Here is an 18,928-nt window from a genome sequence, read left to right on the forward strand (position 1 = left end):
TTTACACGTTAATGTTTTCCTTTTTAAGTTGACTTTTTCTTGATTTTAAATCAAAAATTATATAAATAAAATAATTCTAAAATAACTTAGAAAATACTTAATGACAAACTTTTAATGAAGGATAAAAAGTTCAAATCACTTTTCTAAGAGACTTCACACTTTTAATATATTATTATAGATATTATGCTAAGAATATAAAAAAAAAAACTCTCTTAATTTGCTAAAATAGACAAGTAAAATAAATATTTTTTTTTATAAAGGTCAAGTAAAATAAAACAGAGGGAGTATAGCTAGCTTTTGGCCATGAATATACTGGGAGTAGTTTTGAAAAATTTATCTTCAAATATCTATTTAGTCATAAAATATCAATCATGCCCAAAATCAGGTGTCAATAGTGTAAGAACTACTAATACAATCCAGAAGTCAAATACATTGAAAAAATAACCACAAAGAAATAATATCTATCTCCAAATACTAATAAAGACATAACTACTGTAGAAAGATAGAGGAGTCAATTCCTCATATTGTCACTCAACTTTGAAAAATATCCTACTAAAGTCATTTATCTCTTTTTTGTTCCAATAATGTCATTCAACTTTGTACATTTTTCTTGCTAACTAACAATTGCTAAAATAGTCTTTATTTTTTGTAAGAAAAATGAGCAAAATAGCCCTTTAAGTTAAACTGTAAATTTAAATAATCTTTATTCTTTTATTTGAATTATTAATAGGCCTCCAACTATATTTCAAATTTTTACTTCATTACATACTCCCTCTATCCCTTTTTAGTTGGGCACATTCCATTTTACACGATGGTTAAGAAATCATATATTGCATGAAAATTTTACTATTTCACCCTTTGGCAATATTAATGATATGGGCATAGAAATGAATATTGAAATTGAAATTATTCACATTTTAATGTATACTATGAATTGTAGGGGTATCATGGAAAAAATAATTAATTCTATCTTGATCTAGTAAGTGATCAACTAATATGAGTCATTTATTTTTAGTAAGACGACCAACTAAAATGGGACGGAGGGAGTAATGAAATTTAAAAAGATATATCATAATATTAAAAAGTAAATAATAAAAATAAAAAAATTGAGAGATGTATTTAATTTTTAAAGTCAAGTTGAAGAGGTAATATAGTTTTTTCCCATATAATGTGACAAGATTGACAAAAATAATGTTTAAAAATTTTAACATTTTAAAATTACACAATGGTAATATGATTTTTTCTAATTAAAATTCTTTAAAATATTTATATATGATTGTTCTAGCTAGAGGGCCGGGAGGTTGAAGGAATTGTTCGTCCTTTATATGAATTATGAATTTTCTGACAATTATTTTTAGAAGAAACCAGCAACTAAATTTGAACTATTTTATCAAAAAATAAAGATTAATCATAAAATAAATAAATATAAAATATTATTTTATTATTTCATAGTTGAACTCCCAAGTATCAATCACCTTTTCTGGTGAACTGCATTATTTTAATATTACAACTAGAAGTTAAACTAAAATTATACGCACTATTTTTTATAGTTAAAATTTTTTTAGTATTTCATATTGTTAACGAACATGGATCATTCCAATTCAAAAATTAACTTAAGGGACTATTTTGATTATTTTTTTTTAAAGAATAAAGACTATTTTAGCAATTATTAATTTGTAAAGAAAATGTACAAACTTGAAAGACATTATTGAAAAAAAAAAAGATAAATGACTTTAGTAGGATACTTTCTTAAGTTAACTGACAAAACGAGAAATTGACTCTATAAAATCCACTCATGGTAAAACTCCATGAGTTGGTTTGATTATGAGCATTGTAGCTAGTATTAACCAGCCAGCAGATTGTAGAGAAGATTGATTACTGAGAAATACACAGCTAGATAGGCAGATCAAGATACACAAGCATTTCGACTTACTCATGCGCATGAGCAACCAAGGGCGGATCTACGATCCAAGATCTAGCATACTGCATGTGGGTTTATAGAAACCAGTAGATTTCTTTAATAATACTTTTTTATGTACTAAAATATTCACAAAATATCGACAAATATTTGACTATGAATCCAACTATTATCTTATATTAACTTGAAGTGATCATAGAAGTCCATAAACTTCAAATCTTGAATACGCCTCATAGCAACCTATTGTTATCGGTTTTAATGAGTATGTTGCTATCTGTACATTTTATGGTCCGTGAGATTACCATTTTTGCAGAAACTTAAGTGAATTATATTGTGTTATCAAAGCAACCTGACGAAGCAAACATATGTCCAGACAAAAAATCAGAGGCAAGAGGGAACAACACAAGAATACAATAAAGAGAAAAGGCAAGCTTATTAAAACAATTCGTCCCTGTAAATCTTGAAGCAAACAATAATCAATCAACGCCTTGCCACCAGTCAGCTACAATTCAAATAAGAAATAAGATTCTCTAGTCCTCGAAGACCAATTACCGAGTCGCTTGTTAGTTTCACTCCTCAAAACTCTCAGAAGGTAAAACGTCATGAGCCCCGGTACCTAAAAGTTACATACATGTAGTGTGTGCAAGTTATTCTAATTCTACACTCTTGTTATAATTAAAAAAAGACATGGTATAAGCAACAGTTAATTCCTACATTTGGCTCTCCTTTCAAAGACCAAATGGAATTACAAAAACTCGAGATCCAGTTATGAGCTTCCCTTGGGAGGCAGTCAACCAACAACAAAAGTCCATCCCCCTCACCGCCTCTCCCCACAAACAAGAGAAGAAATTTCGGTGAGGAAAAGACACCCATCAATCTGCCAAAGCAAAACTTGCAGTTCTGCATTCTAGAATTATGTCACACATGCTGGTCTAGAACTTGTAATCTGGGTTGTCTCGGAGGCCAAGCTTAGAAAGAACGAGGCAGTAGGAGTCCCAATCTGTCCTTCGGAGATACTTCAATAACTTCTTCCTCTTTTGCACCATTTCTTGTAGACCCTTACGAGAGTGCTTATCCTAAAACATTTGATACTTGAGCAGAAATGTATAAGAAAAATAAATAAGAATTAACCAGCCACCCTAAAAACAGCTGGCAGAGGCATAATATACGTACAATTCATGCATAACCATGTGTAATCTATATATACCGGCTAGAGAAAGTTATCAAGTGAATCCACTGGCTTCTTGTGTAAATATCCCTATAAATAAACAGCTCGCAATAATCTAATCTGAAAGGACTAATGAACCCATCTTATATGACAAGTTCTTGCAATTCGTGGACACCAGCCAATGTGTCATCTGCCCCACCACCCACCCCAATTTGGCACTTCAAGAGCAATAATCATGCTTTACCATATGACAATATCCAACAATGTGCTATGAATGGGGATCTCAGGACATGTATTCCTGCAAAAGATGCTCAATTGGGTACAATTCAGAAGAAAACTCACCTTTTTGTGAAGAACTGTAGATAGGTGCTTTATTTTTGTTGTAAGCTGAGCCACTGAAAACAAGAAAGGCTAACATCAATTTATGATGTAAGAAACTATATACATCATTGGAGCAGCACATATATTGCTTGAAGGTGTTTTACTTCCATTTGGAATATTACCTTAAAACAAAATCAAATTCAAGTGACTTCCTTACACATGTTTCTTTTATAAGTTCAAGAGAAATAACAGCTATCAACAGCAAATTAAGGTATTAGAAGCTGGAAGACAGAGGAACTTCAAAGAACTTTGGGGTGTTTCTCTGCACATGCTGCAGAAAGACTTGAAAAAGAAAAAAATAGATTGCTCACTCGGTCCCCCAGAATTTACCATTAGGGGCTGTTGGGCTCACATACTGGTTCTGTTGGGATTATAATGATGGATTGTTTAAAAGTTCATTTGGATCCTATCAACTTGGAGTGTGTCTAGATTTAGACACTTCTCGTATTCGGACTATCAAGATCGACTAAATGAGAGTGTGGCTGACATGGTTAAAGAACAAATCAGCCACACTTTTCTGGACCTCTTTTTTTTACCAAGTTCAAAAAAAAAATGCATGGATTATTTATGTGATGAACAAAACGAAAGAATTATTATGCTGTTATTAATAATGAATAGATTACTATGCATGCACCCCACTATGTGGGAATATACTGGGTATGTTGTTGTAGATTACTATGCATGCAGGAGTTGCTTACTTTAAGGGCATTTTTATCTTTAAACAGTCTTCCGGTATTTTTCACATATTCCTATTTCACATTAAGCCCTATAATACATACGAATATACGATTACTTTGAGTCTGTGCTTACACTTCCAACTGGCCTTCCACTCTTAGTCAAGCCGAAGAGCTACACGCATTGGGAGTACTTAAGATCAAGAGGGAAGTATGAAGTATCAAAGGACTATTTAGAGAAGTTCACATCATACTACACCATGCTCAAATGGAGGGAGAGCAAGATTATGTGCTTTTGATAAGGCTCCTAGGCCAGATGGGTACACTATGTGTGTTATTATTATCAGGGGAAGGTGAAACTGGACATTATGGAGGCTTTCATAACTTTCATGAGCATGGTTTCTTTGAAAAAAAGCTTTGATGCTACTTTCATTGCGCTCATTCCCAAGAAGAAGGAGCCAACGAACTTAGAGAATTCAGGACTATCAGCTTAACTGGCAGTGTCTACAAATTGTTCTCCAAAGTACTCACTGAAAGGTTGAAAGGGCGGTTTCAAAACTGGTTGATGATCAGCAGGTGATATTCATCAAGGGTAGACAGATTATGGATGTTGTGCTAGCGGCAGATGAAGTTGTAGATTCCAGGCAGAAAGATAAGAAACATGGATTCTTTGCAAATTAGACATAGGACAAGCCTATGACCACGTGAATTGGAACTTCCTACTCAACGTCTCAACCTGCGGGAGAAAATGGGATTTGGACATAAATGGTTTCAAAGGATCAAGTTCTGCATCTCAACGGTCAGTACTCCATTCTCATAAATGGGGCCCCAGCAGGTTTCTCTAAAGCTCAAAGAAGTCTTAGGCTAGGGATCCCATGTCCAGTGATCAGGGAAGCGTGATGTGGAAAAAAGCGACAAGGCTCTGCATCACGCATTATGCGATGCGTGATGCGACGCGACCGCATAATTGAAGTGAAGCGCAATTTAATTAAAAAAATACCTATAGAGCATTCAAATAGTAAGTTGTAACTGAAAAGACCACAACAACTATATAATCAACAATAAAGACAATATATTTAAGCAAAAGTTCTAATGAAACACCAACAAATCAGTTCAACAAAGCAAAACAAACCCCCAAAAACAAAAAGAGAAATCAAATCTAAATTAATAATGGTTCAATCTAAAGCTCTTCTAGTTCATTAAGATTGTCCAATTCTTCTATTCCTTGAGTATCAACATAATGCTCATCATCTTCAACTTCCTCATCTCCTGTTAAAGTAGCAAATTCTTTTCCCTTATCATATGAGCTTGAAGTACTACCCCTTAAACCATAACGACGCTCATCAACTCCACTTGCCTCAGCAACAACACCCCAAGTGAAATTAATATCTCCATCAAAAACTGATTCATCTTCAACATTCTTAATTCCAGTTAGCCATTCATTGGCATCATCAATGTTGTCCAAGCTAATTGGATCAAATCCATTGCGAACGTTGTAACGACGCCTCAAAGTTCTATTGTACTTTATGAACACCAATTCACTAAGGCGCTTTAGAGTTTTTTTTTTTAATTTAAAAATTGCCCATTAAAAAAAATGCACTTCCAACCCTTTTTTAAATTTAAAAATTGCCCAAAACTAAAAAAATCCATAATGCGATCGCATCGCATCACATCACGCAACAGGGCTTGATACACCCGCAATTCTCAGATTGAACCGCATCAAAGATGCGACTCGCTGGGAGCCTGAATTGCATCGCATCGCATCAGCGCATAATGCGATGATGTGGTCGCATCTCTGAACACTGCCCATGTCTCCCTTCATGTTTGTGATTGGTATGGAGGGACTTAATAGTATGATTAAAACAGCCAAGATAAATGGATGGATAAGGGGTTTTGAAGTAGCTAGAATTAATTCTGAGAATCTTGAGGTTTCTCATCTGCAATATGCAGATGAAACCTCATCTTTTATGATGTTGAAAGGGATCAATTAAGACATCTCAGGATAATCTTGGTACTCTTTGAAGGTCGTTCAGGACTTCACATCAATTGGAGGAAGAGTATGTTATATAAATGAAGTGAATAACATGGGGCCAATCAAAATCAGCATTATATGGAACAATGTCATAGAAAAGAGTGAGAAGAAACTGGCCAAATGGAAGTAACAATACTCATCCTTGGAGGCAAACTGACTCTCATAAACTGTACTCTCGATGCCCTACCAACATACATGATGTCTCTATTTCCTATTCATGCAGGGTCATCAATAGGTTGGATAACATCAGGAGAGATTTCTTATGGAATGGGAACTCAGAAAGGCAAAAGTTCCATTTGGTCAAGTGGAAAGCTGTTATTTGTAGCAAGGAGGCTGGAGGTACGGGAATCAAGAATCTGAAAGCTCACAGAAAAGCTGTCAGGATGAAATGGTTTATGAAAGTACTCTCAACAGAATTAGTTATTGGGAAGAGTTATCAAATCCAAGTATGAACAGGAAACAACTGGATGACCAAAGAGGTCTCCTCTTCTTTTGGGGAAAGCCTTTGGAAGTACGTCAGAGTACTGTGGACTGTGGAGTGAAATGCAAGACCACTCCAAGATCAGAGTGTCTAATGGGATCAAAACTAGTTCTAGAATTATAAATGACATGAAGTTGCCATTCTGAAATTGGCCTTCCCAGATATCTACAACCCTACTAATCAGCATCTCAAATCAATGGCAGAGATGCAATCAGCTCAGGTTGGAATATAAGTTTTAGAAGACAGATAAATGACTATGAAGTCCAAAAGTGGTCTCAAAATGTAATTCGCAAGATTGGGAATCTCTGCGGTGGGTTGATTCGAACCGAAGAGGAAACTTCATTATGAAATCACCTCAAATGAGCGAGGATGGAAGTGAGAGGAGATGGCGAATCTGTTCCGAGTTCGGTGGAGTTGGTACATGAAGGTCTGACTTTCAGAGTTCAGATTTGAGGAGAGATGCCGGCGAGGGTGATCTCAGATGGACATTATCCAGTCTGAAATCTTGAGATCTGGACGCCTTGAAGTTAAGAACTAGAAACTAGAAGTGGTAAAAAAAAGAGTAGCAACCTTAAACAACATGATATCATAAAGCTAGACCACTAACCTTGAACACGTGCAGATCCACAATCCGAATCTGACATTTTAAATTCACCTCTCACTTTTTGTAGCTCCAGCTTCACTTTTTCCCCAGATGACATGTGATCTGGGTGGAAATACTGTTCAAAATTGTCGATAAGTTATTACATTCACTTGAATGAATGGCAACCGCATTGACAATAAAAATCAGATCACTGATGCTACTTTTTGTGCTAAACGAAGTAACAAACAGAAAGAATCACTATGATCCCTGAAATGAATGCTTCATAGGTGACTCCGTATTCAAAACCAAACACTTTAAACTATTCAGTGCAGGCTGGACATCAAAAAGGTGTATCTGAAGGAGATGTTTTCCATGAACAATAGAATTAGTAGTAGAATGCTATTTTTCTTATGACTGGGAAATCCGTTTGAAGCAAACCTACCAACCGCAGCCTTCAAAACTCGGGGATAATGGGCCCATCCCTCTAACTTCTACAATTAAATACCAGGCTAATTCATATGGGCAAAGCTCGAACATGTAACCTTAAGTCACAACTCACAAGTTCCTCAACCTTCATCACTTGAACTACGCCCTAGGGAAGAATTAGAAGTAGCAGAATCATTGACAGAAAAATATTTGAGAGCAAAATGCTACTTGCCTTTTCAACCAAGTGTTCTTTTGGTGGTTTCAACTTACAGCTTTGAGTACCACCCAGCAGCCCCAAGACAACAGCTGTCTGAACTGTGAAAAGTAATTGTAATCAACATATGATATATCATAAAAGATATTTTCAACATCTTCTCAAAAAGAAAAAAGAAAAAGCATTTTCTGCTTTCAAGGTAGCACCAACTATAAATCTAGTGGCAGTATCAAAGAACATAAGTATTGATATTAGCACCACTGCACGTTTAGCAAATGAATAAGAAATCCAAGTGTTTTAAGAGCAAAATGATCACCGGCCCACTGATCGAACGTACAAATATTGCAAACACAAGAAAAATCCATTGATATCAGTGTGAAGACCCACATTGTCAACAATAACGTTACATTTTATGAGTAAAGTTTTGCAAGAAACTCTTCTATCAATGGTATTTTTTAAGAGAAGTTCTTATGGGACTGGGTTCCTAAAGAAGGATCATCGGAAAAAAAAATACTCACAAGATATGCATCAGAATCAGTGAATCAATAATTGGCCATTTTGTATGACCTCAATTAGTCCCAAATCCTTACATTACCACAATTACATTTTGTCTTTTGTATTTATAATTATAGTAGTGATTGTAAGGACAGCTTTTGTGCACACCAATTATTCCACATGTATACCTACTAAATCCTAATAACACAGACACCGAATAGCTCAAGCCCCCCAAAGCTTAGGTATATGGGAGAAATGATCTAGCAGTTTGTTCTGACTTCTGCCTATAGGATTTGAACCTTGTCTCCCATGATTCTAGTTCCATTATTGACCACTAGATCACACCATTAGGTGCAGCTACACTTACATTTCTTTCAGCAATATATACAAGTGTGTGAGCGTGTTATGTGGTGGTGTTAACGTGCCTTCTTGTTTACAGTAAATCACACTGCATATTAACATAATAAAAACTAGATAACTCACAGCATAACAGTTGGTATACATGATTCTACACCAGTTATTCATATAATCCAATATATAATCAAACACCAAAATTGCAGCCAAAGATTAGAGAAAGGCAAACTCACTCGATGTCTTCTTACCTCGTTTTTCATTATCCTGCTTCAATTTAAGAAGAGAATTTTGCAATTCACCACATATATTATCAGGGGTCAACTTGCTCTCTTTCTCATCATTCTCCCTCACTTTCACCAATCTCTCCTTCAACTCCTCCAACGAAAACGCACCCTTCTCCTCTTTCTTCACCGGACTCAACTTCTTCAATTTCTCCCCTAATTCAGCATGACTATACATCCTAACAAACTCACTCTTCTTCCCTTCTTTATCACCAGCACCACGCTCCTTACCCCTCATCGCCATTTCCTTCCCGAAAATCGATTTAGGCAAATTCTCACTCCCACCACCAATCACCATTCCCACTCCTCCTCTTTTCACACCATCATTCTCCATTCCTGGTCTCAACTTAAAACTCTCCTTACACTTCGATAAGGATAACAGATCAAAAAACTTCCCTCCTCCATTCTCATTATTTTTGCCTTGTAACTTACTGAGATTTTCCCGAATTAAACGGAAATCATGCGCCCTCCCGTTCGGGTTATACTCAACATTGTTTTTGACAGTGTTTTTGTAGAGTTGTTGAAGTGACGGGGGCGATGATGGTGATGATGGAGTTGACCCACTAGCAGCAGTACCATCCCAGAGGCGGAATTGAGCGAGGTGTTTACGGTGTTCTTCGAGAGTGGCGGAGTATTTGGAAGATGCGTTCTGGGGGTTATTGGCGATAGAGGAAAATGAAAAGGTTTTATGTGTAGGTGTAGGTGTAGGTGTAGGTGTAGGAGTATTTTCTGTATTGGGTTGTGAAGGAGGAGGGGTATTTTCGAGATTTGATGAGGAAGATGATGAAGAGAAAGGCTTTAGGGGAGGATAGGGTTTGAGTTTAGGGCGGAGTTGAAGAAGTTTAGTGGTGGTGGTAGCCATTGTTGTTGGAGTGTTAAAAGGTTTAAGGGTTTAGTAGCTGATTAGTGATGGGGTTTTAGGTTTTGCAGTGACTGGTTACTGAAGATTGGAGAAGACAATGGAAAAATATGGTTTTTTTTTCGACAAGATGACAAAAAAAATTAATTTTATCTATAATTTCTATTAATTGATCTTTAGGTATAGGTATTAAAAAGTTACTATTTCAATAGGTATTAAAAAGTTACTATTTCAATGGGTATTAATTTCTCTCTCTAGAAATTTTCTCTACTTTCTCACTACACCTCATACACCTATAATGGATGATGTGCCACTAGATTCCCCACATAAAATGATGCTATCCCTGAAGAGCAAAGCTCTAATGGCAGGACTACCAGCTATGGATCTGCACTAATTAAAACGGTGCCATCAAATAATGGTCAAGCTCACTAATAGAGCCACAGTCAACGAAGGGTGGTCAAATGAATACCCTTCGTCAAAATTTTTTTTGAGTATATAGGTTAAATATAGATATTTATGGTTATATACATATTGTTGCACATCCTTGACAAGCTAGAGAAACATAGTCCAGTGGTCAAGAGTGTACATTTTCGCATCAACAACCCTGGTTTGAACTTTGGCAGGTGCAACAATGTTTTATTTTCTTTATTTTTTAAACAGTTCTTTGCCTAAGAAAAAATATGAACACTTTTAACCAAAAATCTGACTCCGCCACAAGTCAAGCTATGTCACAGCTATAAAATGATTTCGATTCCTTAACTGAAGCGGACAAAGAGAGGATTTATCGATCATGGATATATTTAGTCATTGTCAAATTGGCTAATAAAAAAGTTAGTCATGACTGTCTCAAAAGACGCTTAATGCAACTTTGAAAACCAACTGAAGATAAGGTTCTCATAGATGTGGGGTGTGATTATTACACAATAAAATTCCTCAAGGAAGAAAACATGCTTACATCATTACAAAAAGGACCGTGGTTTATAAATGGGTTCTTATTATCAGTTAAAAAATGGCATCCGAACTGTGTAGCCTCAGAGGCAACGAAAAACCATTTAGCTATATGGATTCGATTGCCGAAACTTCCAACTGAATACAATAACCACATAATTTTATCTAAGATAGGGAGTAAGCTAGGAGGCTTGTCAAAATCGACATATGCACTTCTACTACTTTGAGGTGGAGATATGTCAGAATATGTATCGAAGTCCCTCTAAGAATCCCGGTCAAAACTCATATACACATAGGACGTCTAAAACAACAAATTGTTTATGAAGGAGCGGATATTCTATGCAAAGCTTGTGGCATGATAGGCTATACTCTTTCCATGTGCTCAAAAAAATCACTAACTGCGCCGTAGGATAACGAAGCTAGTAAAAATCATAAATCAAACGCAGCATCAACATCGTCCCAGGTCCCTATGGGGATGCCCACAAAGAAGAGTGGTTGACCGTAGCTTTCAACAAAATGAAAAAAATAATAAAGGATGGAACCCCTACCACTTCTTCAAAGGAAGCTAAAGGTGAGAGTATAAATGTCAAAAATTTTAACGCGAACACAATTAAGTATTTCGAAAATAAAATCTTTAAATATGCTGATAAAAAACAAAAATAACCAATATTATCCGACTCCCCTGCTAAGGACTCGGGTCCTTCATCATCGAACTCTAAAAATATCATTCCTACCTTTAGCTAAATCCATCATCTCTAAGAATAGTTTTTCTGATCTTTCAAGTGAGATAGTTTCACCATAGCAATAAAATCTAAATTACATAAATACCCCTACTGCTTTGCCCCATATAACTATGGCTAAAAAAACCAAAGTGCCCCAACTAGGAACAGTTCTCGACCCCTATAATACCCCTTATTGCGGCGCCTCCTACTAATCCAATAGGGGTCCATCACACTTCACATCACTCCAAATATAACCCCTCAGCTTTCAATGAGACCCCTACTTGCTCTAACGTGGACAAAATTGAAGCCACAAACTTAACAGGCCTAGATTTGCCTTCGCTCATGCTCAATTACTAGATTTAGAAGTACTTGGGACCACAAAATATCTCATAACATCCGCTTTCAATATCTAAGGAAACTTATATTCACTAATAAATAAGAACATTCACTCAAACACTTATTACACAAACCCTTTCTTTTCCCTATTTAAGAATGTCGAGGACTCCTCGCAGTTCCCACCAACGCCAAAACTGCCAGCTCAGACAAAACACAAACCCAACCATGAATCAAAGTCACTCCCAAATCACTCTCCCAACTATCCACCTCTACCCAGCGTCGGGGCTCTCTGTCGGCTCAATCCCGATTTACTCGACCCCTCTTACGCCGATAAATTTGAATCTGTCTTCGTGGGTGGAGATGTATTTGCGGGGCCAGACCCTAGTAATCAATGCATTCATGGAGAACACGGAGGTAGTATTTCTCATTCAAACCCCAGAGCTACTAGCCCACTTAGTATCGGAGGGGATGCGACGTGCGATGGACTTGGACAATGCCCATGTATGAATGTTGACAGTGATGCAACCGTCGCTGTACTTCACAATTCCATCACTGTCGTTCTTCTACATACCAACCTGGGAAACTCCAACCTTGAATGTCCAACCACCAACTGCAGCAGTGATGACTTTAGTCTAAATAAGCGCTTCAACAATTGAAATGCTCTTATTTTTTAAAGACTAGATAGATTTTTTGCAAATAATGATTGGCTAGTCCATTACCCGAATGCACATGTGAGACACCTTCCACGTACTCACTCATATCACTGCCCTTTGCTCTTAAATATTTATAGCGATGATCTGTCCTTTATGAAAAAACTCTTTAGATTTGAAACCATGTGGATGTCCCACTCGGACTTTCACCATGTCATTCAAAATGCATGGGCTGATAGCAGTTCCTTACCCTATGCAATAACTAATTTCAAAGATTCAGCAATGGAATGGGCAAGGTCAACTTTGAAAATATTTTTTTTAAAAAAGAAAAAGATTATTTCCAGACTACAAGGAATTCAAAATTTGGTAAACTACTCCCATAGAACCTTCTTACAGAATCTTGAACACCAGCTCATAAATAATTTTAACAATTCTTAAAATAGAAGAAGACTATTGGAAACTAAAATTCCGTATTAACTGGCTTAACGAGGGCGATACAAATACTAAATTTTTCCACACTTTCACTTTAATTAGACATCACTAAAATCACATTGTCAGCCTTTCTTTAGACAATAACTCTGAAGTCCATGATCAAGTAAGCTATCATAAACCATGTTCATGACTACTTTTCCTCCATGTTCTCCACCATCTATCCAAAATCTCGTATCCTTTCCATTCCTACAAGTAAGGTTTGCCTATCGAACTTAGAAAAAATGGACCTGAAACATCAGCCTACGGATGACTAGATAAAGACGATAGTCTACTTTTTTCAGCCCTATAAAGCTCCTAGATCTGATAGACTGCATCTTTTTTTTTTTTCAAAAATATTGGAATATAGTGGGCCCTTCTGTTATTCTTTTTTGCAAAAAGATCTTCAATGAAGAAGCTATCCCGGAGAACATAAATAAGACCCATGTGTGACTCTTACATAAGATCTCTAATGCATCCTCTCTAAAACAATATAGGTCTATTAGTCTATACAACATCTTTTACAAGATAATCACCAAAATCATTGCCCAAAAAATGCGTCCCATTATTAATAAATTGGTTGGGCCATGTCAGACTAGCTTCCTAAAAAATAGGCAAGCATCTGATAATGCTATAATTGTTCAAGAAATTATTCGCTACTTTAAGAAAATGAAAGGAAAAAAAGGACAGTTTTATCATGAAAATTGATTTAGAAAAAGCTTTTGATAAGATCGAATAGACCTTTATTAAGCATACCCTAACGTACTTCAATTTCCCTAGTAAAATAATCAATCTAATCATGTCCTATATTAGTACCAGCTTAGTGGCCATCCTTATAAATGGTATAAGAACTAAGTTTTTTGAACCCTTTAGAGGTTTACTACGACAGGGAGATCCCATATCATCGTACATTTTTATCCTATGTATGGAATTTCTATCCCATAATATAAATGAGGAAGTGGAGAAAGGTAAGTGGGTCCCAATTAAAGGAGCTAGGAATGGGCCATCCTTATCCTACTTATTCTTTGTCGATGACCTTGCCTTAATGTCCGAGAATAAGGCTACAATTTGCAACATAACAAGAAAAATCATAAACAACTTCTGCAACTGGTCGGGCCAAACAATCAACCACTCTAAATCTAAAATTCTCTTTTCTGGAAATGCTTTGGCCAACAATATGGCTAACACTGCTCGATTTTTTAACATAAAGCACTGACAAAACTTTGGAAAATATTTAAGCTTCCTTATTTTTGATAAAAGACCTGTTTCTGGTGACATTAGTTTTATAATAGAAAACTTAAGAAAAAGATTGTCCGGATAGAAAACTAAATTCCTTACCCTAGCGGAAAGAACTACTTTGGCTAGGGCCACCCTTAATAGCATCCCCATCCATGTGATGACCTATATCAAGTTACCAAAAGAAACTACTAAGAAAATTGACCAAATCCAACATAACTTCATCTGGGATCCACGCAAGAGAAGAAAAAATTTACATCTTCTTAGTTGGAAAACCATTACTACTAGTAAGGATAAAGGGGGGTTAGGACTCCAAAAAAGAAGTCATAAAAACCTTGCCCTCCTAACTAAACTAGCGTGGAATATTCATAAGGAAGAAAACTCTCTCTGGGCAACTGTTCTGAGTAACAAATATGCCAAAAGAAAGAATTATAATCGGAGAAGGGACACCACCAAGTCCACTACTTGTTGTAGTAATACTTGGAGGAATATCCTTTTTGGATGGGAAATATGTACGGAATGCTCTAAATGGGACTTGGGTGATGGAAAGAAAATTAACCTTTGGAGAGAAAATTGGATCCCCAATAGCAACGCCTTAGCCAACATCTTGAATGCACCTCTTAGTGCAATAGACGAAAGTTTTTATGTAAGCGACATAATTGATAATGGATAATGGAACTTCAACAAAATTAGTTATGTCTTCATAAAGGATATTATACACAAAATGAACTCTATTATTATCCCTTTCAATGCTCCTGTAACTGACAAACTCAAATGGGGCCTCACTGATAATGGTTACTTCTCTACAAAATCGATGACCATATGGCCTCCAAAAACGTATGTACCTCCTTGGTAGATAAGGAGTTCAAATAGATTTGGTTGTTACCATCCCCCAATAAGCTTAAATTCTTCATCTGGCTTTGCTACAATAATAGGCTACCCACAAAATACTACCTCCACCGCAATGGCATAAATATCGACCCTTTTTGCACTGTTTATCAAAGTCCCGAAACTACTAAGTATATCTTCTTGGAATGCAGGCATGTCCAACAATTCTGGAAGGATAACAACCTTTCAAAATTAATAGCCAAAATTAACAACTCCCAGAATGAGGATTGGCTAAATAGTTTTAGGAGAACCAGGAGTTGTAAGATACGAAACACTATAACTTGGAGAGAGGCTTTTCCCTTCTATCGTTGGTGTATTTGGCTTAACCGTAACTCTAGCGTCTTCAATGACACAAAACTAGTTATCCTGACTAATGTTGCCTATGAGAGAGCTGTGGAATATCTTTTTTAACAGCTAAGGAGAAGGCCAACAGTAGTACTTCTGTGCTCAATGAGGTCTGGTTAGCCCCTACGGTAGGAATAAAACTAAATATAGAAGGCTCCTTCCACAATAATTCAAAAAAGGTGGCGCGGGAAGTGTTTTCAGGAACTCGAAAATGAGCTGGCTATTAGGCTTAAGTGAAAATATAAAAGTACAATCTGTCTTTGAAGCAGAAACAATGGACCTGCTGATGGGGCTCGAGCTAGCCATCAAGATGAAGTTTACTCAATTAATTGTTGTTGCTGATTTCAAAAAACTAGTCATAACACTGAATGATTATGGTCGTACGGACCGAAACCCAAATGAAATTAACTTAATCTCCTTTTGCAGGGACCGTCTGGAGAAAATGGGAAAACCGTTGTCCACCATGAGAAGCGGAGCACAAATATTGTTGCGGACTTGCTAGCGAATGAGGGCAATAAGTTAGGTTGTGACACTTTTTGGAAGGAATGGACAGTTTCACCTTTGTTTGTTCAAAACCAGTACCGAACAGACAAGGCTGAAACTTCTTTTGTAGGACAATATAAGCCTGTATCTATGGATGTTTGTATTAATAGTGTTAGGCTAAAACATTCTTCGGCTAGCAATGGGTCGTCTACTTGTTCTAATGACTACTACTAGTTAATGAATAATTATCCCTTATTAACCAAAAAAAGGTATTAAAAATAGAGGTAAAATAACAATAATAATATATATCAGTGTATTTTCATAAAGTCTGGAAATAGTAAGTATATGCAGTCTGTAACACTATTTCAGATGAATTAGAGAGGTTATTTCGACATACCCCGACTCAGGATAAATAACAACACAATAAATAAAAAAAATAAAAACAAATAATAAAATTGAAATAACACACCATTAAATAATAAAAAAATACCTACAGAATAATACTATAAACTATCTATCCAAAATCACAATCATCATCAAAATACTATGAAGAAGAAACTACAAGACACATACAAGCACTCTTCCCTGCTAATAAGGACACACTTTTGTCCACTAACTCTCTATCCTAATTCACATTATCCACACACTTCTATCAAGATTTATGTCCTCCTTAAGAAGTAACTGTGTCATGTCATGCCTAATCATCTTTCTCCAATATTTTTTCTGCCTATCTCTACCTCATTAAATATCATCCATAGTCAGTTTTTCACACCTCTGTACTGGGGCATCCGTGCACTTCCTCATCACATGTCTGAACCATCTCAACCTCACTTTTTACATCTTGTTTTCCCCCAAAGTCATACTCATCTTCTCTCTGAATAATCTCATTTCTAAATCTATCTTTCCTAGTAAGTTTACACATCCATCTCAGCATCTCTATCTTCGCCACTTTCAACTTTTTGATGTGAGAATTCTTCTGGCCAACATTTCTCTTCACATAATATAGTCGATCGAATTGTCACTCTATAGAATTTACCTTTAAACTTATGAGGCACTTTCTTGTCCTTCTTTTCTCTTTCAAAAAATTATACTCGTAGTAGTTGTTCTCTATTAAATTGACAGATAATATAAGAAATAATAAATAAGAGAAGTTATTTCACTATATTATCGTTTGAACATAATAGATTTAATCTCTTAAAAAATGCATCGAGTGATAAATAATATTTAATAATAAAAGTAAAATGGATAAAAAATATAAATTGTTCATTAATTTCTTATATAAATCAAATATTATTAGATATTTATTTTTGATACTTGTGGCGGGAGGCCTGAACATAGTAAGATTAAATTTTTTAAGTTATTATGAAAGCAGTGAAATAAATCATCATAATTCAGTATTGATATACTTATATATAATATGAATGTATTTAAAAATTTAATAGCAGTTTATATTCTCCCGGTAAGCTTACAACTTAAAGTTTAGATCTTTCATTAAGTGTTAAGGAAATGTATTTATGCATGAAGTGGCGTAAAAAATTAAATAGTTTTAAATAATTTAAACTTTTAATTATTCTGATTTATAATAATTTTTGTATTCCAATTTAAGTGATGCTGATATAATTTCGAGAGTCAAACAAATATCACGATGGAAGTAGAGAAGGAGACATATTTTAAATAACTCATAATAACTAATTAGATATAAAAAATACTTGTGAATAATTTAAATGGGCCTCATATAAGATGTCAAGTTAATTTATCATTTTATGTCTATTTTACTTTTTTATTAAACATTATTAATTTTTTAATACGTAGATGACTTATAACAATTAATTAGAGGTGATATAGTAAAATTACGGTTGAAGCAACTGAATCAGACATGTCATAAATGTCTATTTAATTTTTTAATTGAATATTATTAATTTTTTAATACGTAAATGACATATAATAATTAATTAAGGGTGACATAGTAAAATCTAGAAGCAAGCAGTGATCGGTAAGCATGTCGGCCCCCAAAACGAAAAAAAGTAGTTAAAAAATTAAAATTTAATTTTCCTGTTTACAATTTATGTTTCATTTAGTTGTGCCTAATAAAAATAATATTTTGATCATTCTGTTAGACAATAAAATTTCAAGACCGAAAAATAAATAGTTCGAAATAAAAAAATATACTGCAACAATCAATTTATTAATTTCAATGCGAGTGTTACAATCTCTATGAATCCTCTGATTCGCCTTTTCAAATATAAATTCAACGGCTTGAAGCTTGATCTTGAATTTGAACTTGATTTCTTGATTTGAGGGACTTGATCTTGACTTGTGCTTGAATTCAAGGGTTTTGAGCTTGTTCTTGAATATTGCGGTCTTGATCTTGAATCTCGATGAACTTGCTTTGACTAGTTGAGCTTTTTAGAGAAATTGCGGAGTTTGATCCACGAGCTTTCTCTTGCTACTTGTTAGAGTTCTGGGGTCCCTTCTGAGACTCCTATTTATAGTTGTAGGAAAGGAAGAGTCATGATGAATATGGACTTCCTTTAACCAATCAGATTTAAGTGATGTGGCGCTTTTTATGGGCTTTTATTTCATGGGTTTGCTGCATCATTTTGACATGTGGCACGGTCCTATTGGCTACTTCACTTGACTTGGCATGCTACGTCATTTGACACGTGACGCTTATTTAGGCCTCTAGAATATGACAATATCTTGGGCTTAGTAAAGTAGGCTCATAATTTGTAGCCCAAATTAATGGACTAACCCAATAAATATTGGGCCTTATTTAAATCCATACACATTTGGACTTAAATAATTAATTCAATTATATTAATCCACAATATTTATTTGGGACTAATATATTTTGAATTTAATATAATCCGAATTTTGTACGGATTTAAATTTAACAAAATTGTATCGCCCACAAATGCCCCCTACTTCAAGACTTGTCAAGACAATTAATATTTTGGAGGCTAGCCTTGAAATATGATTATTTAAA

General features: G+C 35.3%; 1 protein-coding gene across 3 annotated transcripts; it reads right to left on the bottom strand.

The window, feature by feature from the left end:
* Window positions 1-2,330: 2,330 nt before the first annotated feature.
* LOC107848306 lies at window positions 2,331-10,227 on the bottom strand. Of its 3 annotated transcripts, none has more exons than XM_016693051.2 (5): window positions 8,975-10,227; window positions 7,896-7,978; window positions 7,262-7,373; window positions 3,429-3,481; window positions 2,331-2,994 (listed from the first exon to the last, which is right to left on the bottom strand). In XM_016693051.2, exons 1-5 carry the CDS (start codon window positions 9,867-9,869, stop codon window positions 2,851-2,853), a joined length of 1,287 nt encoding a protein of 428 aa, XP_016548537.2. In that variant the 5' UTR covers window positions 9,870-10,227; the 3' UTR covers window positions 2,331-2,850. The 3 variants fall into 3 exon arrangements, with proteins under 3 accessions (XP_016548537.2, XP_016548530.2, XP_016548544.2); XM_016693044.2 differs by having other exon boundaries at window positions 8,960-10,137; XM_016693058.2 differs by having other exon boundaries at window positions 2,874-3,009; window positions 8,960-10,141.
* Window positions 10,228-18,928: the final 8,701 nt, after the last annotated feature.

Source organism: Capsicum annuum, chromosome 1 (genome assembly GCF_002878395.1).
Source record: "Capsicum annuum cultivar UCD-10X-F1 chromosome 1, UCD10Xv1.1, whole genome shotgun sequence".
In the NCBI taxonomy this organism is placed as follows: Eukaryota; Viridiplantae; Streptophyta; class Magnoliopsida; order Solanales; family Solanaceae; genus Capsicum; species Capsicum annuum.

Coding starts and splice junctions, on each gene's coding strand:
- LOC107848306 (XM_016693044.2), bottom strand. CDS start 9,869: ATGGCTACCACCACCACTAAACTTCTTCAACTCCGCCCTAAACTCAAA. Junction 3,482..7,261: donor TGGATCTGCACGTGTTCAAG/GTTAGTGGTCTA, acceptor TCTTGTTTTCAG/TGGCTCAGCTTACAACAAAA. Junction 2,995..3,428: donor CTACAGTTCTTCACAAAAAG/GTGAGTTTTCTT, acceptor CAAATGTTTTAG/GATAAGCACTCTCGTAAGGG.